This window comes from Melanostigma gelatinosum (assembly GCF_949748355.1).
Source record: "Melanostigma gelatinosum genome assembly, chromosome: 21".
In the NCBI taxonomy this organism is placed as follows: domain Eukaryota; kingdom Metazoa; phylum Chordata; class Actinopteri; order Perciformes; family Zoarcidae; genus Melanostigma; species Melanostigma gelatinosum.
The window spans coordinates 366,974-372,973 of NC_136654.1; the positions used below are offsets into that span (position 1 = coordinate 366,974).

The 6,000-nt window shown below is 31.9% G+C and overlaps 1 protein-coding gene across 2 annotated transcripts in view; it reads left to right on the plus strand.

Annotated features, from left to right (window-relative positions):
- Positions 1 to 4,489: 4,489 nt before the first annotated feature.
- Positions 4,490 to 6,000, plus strand: part of acta2 (actin alpha 2, smooth muscle) — a 12,054-nt gene continuing 10,543 nt past the window's right edge. The window contains exon 1 of one of the 2 annotated variants that reach the window (XM_079292708.1): positions 4,490 to 4,602. In XM_079292708.1, coding sequence (XP_079148834.1) covers positions 4,499 to 4,602 — 104 coding nt within the window. In that variant the 5' untranslated portion in view covers positions 4,490 to 4,498. The remainder of the gene's footprint in view (positions 4,603 to 6,000) is intronic. The other variant, XM_079292709.1, reaches the window with a different exon arrangement.

Genomic DNA, 6,000 nt, shown 5'->3' on the forward strand with positions numbered 1-6,000 from the left:
AATATTAACGTATCAATAATAATGTTAACGTGTCAGTAATAATGTTAATGTATCAGTAATAATGTTAATGTGTCAGGAATAATGTTAATGTGTCAGTAATAATGTTAATGTGTCAGGAATAATGTGAACGTTTCAGCAATAATGTTAATGTGTCAGTAATAACGTTAATGTGTCAGTAATAATGTTAACGTGTCAGTAATAATGTTAATGTGTCAGTAATAATGTTAATGTGTCAGTAATAATGTTAATGTGTCAGTAATAATGTTAACGTTTCAGTAATAATGTTAATGTGTCAGTAATAACGTTAATTTATCAGTAATAATGTTAATGTGTCAGTAATAATGTTAACGTTTCAGTAATAATGTTAATGTGTCAGTAATAACGTTAATGTATCAGTAATAATGTTAATGTGTCAGTAATAATGTTAACGTTTCAGTAATAATGTTAATGTGTCAGTAATAACGTTAATGTATCAGTAATAACGTTAATGTTTCAGTAATAATGTTAATGTATCAGTAATAACGTTAATGTGTCAGTAATAATGTTAATGTTTCAGTGATAATGTTAACGTATCAGTAATAATGTTAATGTGTCAGGAATAATGTTAATGTATCAGTAATAACGTTAATGTGTCAGTAATAATGTTAATGTTTCAGTAATAATGTTAATGTGTCAGGAATAATGTTAATGTGTCAGTAATAATGTTAACGTAGCCGTAATAATGTTAACGTGTCAGTAATAATGTTAACGTGTCAGTAATAATGTTAACGTGTCAGTAATAATGTTAATGTGTCAGTAACAATGTTAATGTATCAGTAATAACGTTAATGTTTCAGTAATAATGTTAACGGATCAGTAATAACGTTAATGTGTCAGTAATAATGTTAATGTTTCAGTGATAATGTTAACGTATCAGTAATAATGTTACTGTATCAGTAATAATGTTAACGTGTCAGTAATAATGTTAATGTATCAGTAATAATGTTAATGTGTCAGTAATAATGTTAACGTTTCAGTAATAATGTTAATGTGTCAGTAATAATATTAACGTATCAATAATAATGTTAACGTGTCAGTAATAATGTTAATGTATCAGTAATAATGTTAATGTGTCAGGAATAATGTTAATGTGTCAGTAATAATGTTAATGTGTCAGGAATAATGTGAACGTTTCAGCAATAATGTTAATGTGTCAGTAATAACGTTAATGTGTCAGTAATAATGTTAACGTGTCAGTAATAATGTTAATGTGTCAGTAATAATGTTAATGTGTCAGTAATAATGTTAATGTGTCAGTAATAATGTTAACGTTTCAGTAATAATGTTAATGTGTCAGTAATAACGTTAATTTATCAGTAATAATGTTAATGTGTCAGTAATAATGTTAACGTTTCAGTAATAATGTTAATGTGTCAGTAATAACGTTAATGTATCAGTAATAATGTTAATGTGTCAGTAATAATGTTAACGTTTCAGTAATAATGTTAATGTGTCAGTAATAACGTTAATGTATCAGTAATAACGTTAATGTTTCAGTAATAATGTTAATGTATCAGTAATAACGTTAATGTGTCAGTAATAATGTTAATGTTTCAGTGATAATGTTAACGTATCAGTAATAATGTTAATGTGTCAGGAATAATGTTAATGTATCAGTAATAACGTTAATGTGTCAGTAATAATGTTAATGTTTCAGTAATAATGTTAATGTGTCAGGAATAATGTTAATGTGTCAGTAATAATGTTAACGTAGCCGTAATAATGTTAACGTGTCAGTAATAATGTTAACGTGTCAGTAATAATGTTAACGTGTCAGTAATAATGTTAATGTGTCAGTAACAATGTTAATGTGTCAGTAATAATGTTAATGTTTCAGTAATAATGTTAACGGATCAGTAATAATGTTCACGTGTCAGTAATAATGTTAACGTGTCAGTAATAATGTTAACGTACAGTAATAATGTTAATGTTTCAGCAATAATGTTAATTTATCAGTAATAATGTTAACGTGTCAGTAATAATGTTAACGTGTCAGTAATAATGTGAACGTTTCAGCAATAATGTTAATGTGTCAGTAATAACGTTAATGTGTCAGTAATAATGTTAACGTGTCAGTAATAATGTTAATGTGTCAGTAATAATGTTAATGTGTCAGTAATAATGTTAACGTTTCAGTAATAATGTTAATGTGTCAGTAATAACGTTAATTTATCAGTAATAATGTTAATGTGTCAGTAATAATGTTAACGTTTCAGTAATAATGTTAATGTGTCAGTAATAACGTTAATGTATCAGTAATAATGTTAATGTGTCAGTAATAATGTTAACGTTTCAGTAATAATGTTAATGTGTCAGTAATAACGTTAATGTATCAGTAATAACGTTAATGTTTCAGTAATAATGTTAATGTATCAGTAATAATGTTAATGTGTCAGTAATAATGTGAACGTATCAGTAATAATGTTACTGTATCAGTAATAATGTTAACGTGTCAGTAATAATGTTAATGTATCAGTAATAATGTTAATGTGTCAGTAATAATGTTAACGTTTCAGTAATAATGTTAATGTGTCAGTAATAATATTAACGTATCAATAATAATGTTAACGTGTCAGTAATAATGTTAATGTATCAGTAATAATGTTAATGTGTCAGGAATAATGTTAATGTGTCAGTAATAATGTTAATGTGTCAGGAATAATGTGAACGTTTCAGCAATAATGTTAATGTGTCAGTAATAACGTTAATGTGTCAGTAATAATGTTAACGTGTCAGTAATAATGTTAATGTGTCAGTAATAATGTTAATGTGTCAGTAATAATGTTAATGTGTCAGTAATAATGTTAACGTTTCAGTAATAATGTTAATGTGTCAGTAATAACGTTAATTTATCAGTAATAATGTTAATGTGTCAGTAATAATGTTAACGTTTCAGTAATAATGTTAATGTGTCAGTAATAACGTTAATGTATCAGTAATAATGTTAATGTGTCAGTAATAATGTTAACGTTTCAGTAATAATGTTAATGTGTCAGTAATAACGTTAATGTATCAGTAATAACGTTAATGTTTCAGTAATAATGTTAATGTATCAGTAATAACGTTAATGTGTCAGTAATAATGTTAATGTTTCAGTGATAATGTTAACGTATCAGTAATAATGTTAATGTGTCAGGAATAATGTTAATGTATCAGTAATAACGTTAATGTGTCAGTAATAATGTTAATGTTTCAGTAATAATGTTAATGTGTCAGGAATAATGTTAATGTGTCAGTAATAATGTTAACGTAGCCGTAATAATGTTAACGTGTCAGTAATAATGTTAACGTGTCAGTAATAATGTTAACGTGTCAGTAATAATGTTAATGTGTCAGTAACAATGTTAATGTGTCAGTAATAATGTTAATGTTTCAGTAATAATGTTAACGGATCAGTAATAATGTTCACGTGTCAGTAATAATGTTAACGTGTCAGTAATAATGTTAACGTACAGTAATAATGTTAATGTTTCAGCAATAATGTTAATTTATCAGTAATAATGTTAACGTGTCAGTAATAATGTTAACGTGTCAGTAATGTTAATGTTTCAGTAATAATCTTAATGTGTCAGTAATAACGTTAATGTTTCAGTAATAATGTTAACGTATCAGTAATAATGTTAACGTGTCAGTAATAATGTTAATGTTTCAGTGATAATGTTAATTTATCAGTGATAATGTTAATGTATCAGTAATAATGTTAATGTTTCAGTAATAATGTTAATGTATCAGTAATAATGTTAATGTATCAGTAATAATGTTAATGTTTCAGTAATAATGTTAATGTTTCAGTAATAATGTTAATTTATCAGTAATAATGTTAACGTGTCAGTAATAATCTTAATGTGTCAGTAATAACGTTAATGTTTCAGTAATAATGTTAACGTATCAGTAATAATGTTAACGTGTCAGTAATAATGTTAATGTGTCAGTAATAATGTTAATGTTTCAGTGATAATGTTAATTTATCAGTGATAATGTTAATGTATCAGTAATAATGTTAATGTTTCAGTAATAATGTTAACGTACAGTAATAATGTTAATTTATCAGTAATAATGTTAATGTGTCAGTAATAATGTTAATGTTTCAGTAATAATGTTAATGTATCAGTAATAATGTTAATGCATTAGTATTATTTAAACACTGCAAATGTTAGTACTTTTACTGTAACAGAGTATTCTATTGTGTTATTAGTACTTAGTATCCTGGTAGTAAGGTATTAGTACTTGTTCTGCAGTAACGTACTACCTCACCGTACTGTTAAACTGATTCTTCATTCTCTGAGAGGAATGCACAGAATGATGGGAGAAAGTACGGCAACTCTGCGAGACGTCTGATTGGCCAACTCCCTCAGGGCCTGCCCTATAAGGACTAAAGCGAGGAAGAGAGGGAGGAGGGAGGGAGGGAGGGCTGAGGAGGGAGGAGGCAGGAGGCCCAGGCCATGTTTGGGATGGAGGGATGGATGGAGGAGGTGCAGGGTTGATATACTCAGTCGCAGCAACTTGGACTCTCACTTCTGTCCTGCCCCCCCCCCCACATCCCACAGGCCCTTCACTACCACGGTAAGACCTCCATCACGTCCTCCATCACCTCCTGCTTCACCTCCTTTCCTCTGTGCTCCTCTCTTCTCACTGTAAATGTGACAAACTGCAAAATGTCTTCTCCTGTCTCCTCTTTGAACATCTGATCTACTCTTCCCGTCTCACCTCCTCTTCAGCTCCCCTTCACCTCCTCTCCTTTAAGTATAACTGTGTTAAAAACTTGCATCATGTCATCTTTTCTTTACTCTCTTAACCGGTCCTCCTTTTCTCCTCTCATTGTGCTGCAGACAAACTGTTGTACCTCATTTCACCTCCTCTTTAATCCTCCAGACAGTTGTTTTCTCCTTTGACACCTTCTACTCCTTCACCTCCTCCATCTCCTTTATTGTCTCCTCTCCTCCATCATCTCCTCCTCATCTCCTTTACTGTCTCCTCTGCCCTTCCATCTCCTTTCTTGTCACCTTTGCTCCTGTCCTCTCCCTCATGTTGGAGCTTCACAGCAGACTTCACTCTTCTTGTGTGTTTGTAGAGACGATGTTTCCTTCCTGTTACTTTCGTCTCTTTATAAACACAAAGAGACGAGCGTGTCCTCTTGGTGAGCTGCTGACGTGTTTACATGTCTGTGTTCTGCCGTGTTTACATGTCTGTGTTCTGCCGTGTTAACATGTCTCTGTGTTCTGACGTGTTTACCTGTCTGTGTTCTGCCGTGTTAACATGTCTTGTCTGTGTTCTGCCGTGTTAACATGTCTGTGTTCTGACGTGTTTACATGTCTGTGTTCTGACGTGTTTACATGTCTGTATTCTGACGTGTTTACATGTCTGTGTTCTGACGTGTTTACATGTCTGTGTTCTGACGTGTTTACATGTCTGTGTTCTGACGTGTTTACATGTCTGTGTTCTGACGTGTTAACATGTCTGTGTTCTGCCGTGTTAACATGTCTGTGTTCTGACGTGTTTACATGTCTGTGTTCTGACGTGTTTACATGTCTGTGTTCTGACGTGTTAACATGTCTGTGTTCTGCCGTGCTTACATGTCTGTGTTCTGACGTGTTTACATGTCTGTGTTCTGACGTGTTTACATGTCTGTGTTCTGCCGTGCTAACATGTCTGTGTTCTGCCGTGCTAACATGTCTGTGTTCTGACGTGTTTACATGTCTGTGTTCTGCCGTGCTAACATGTCTGTGTTCTGCCGTGCTAACATGTCTGTGTTCTGACGTGTTTACATGTCTGTGTTCTGACGTGTTTACATGTCTGTGTTCTGCCGTGCTAACATGTCTGTGTTCTGCCGTGCTAACATGTCTGTGTTCTGACGTGTTTACATGTCTGTGTTCTGACGTGTTAACATGTCTCTGTGTTCTGACGTGTTTACATGTCTGTGTTCTGCCGTGTTAACATGTCTGTGTTCTGACGTGTTTACAT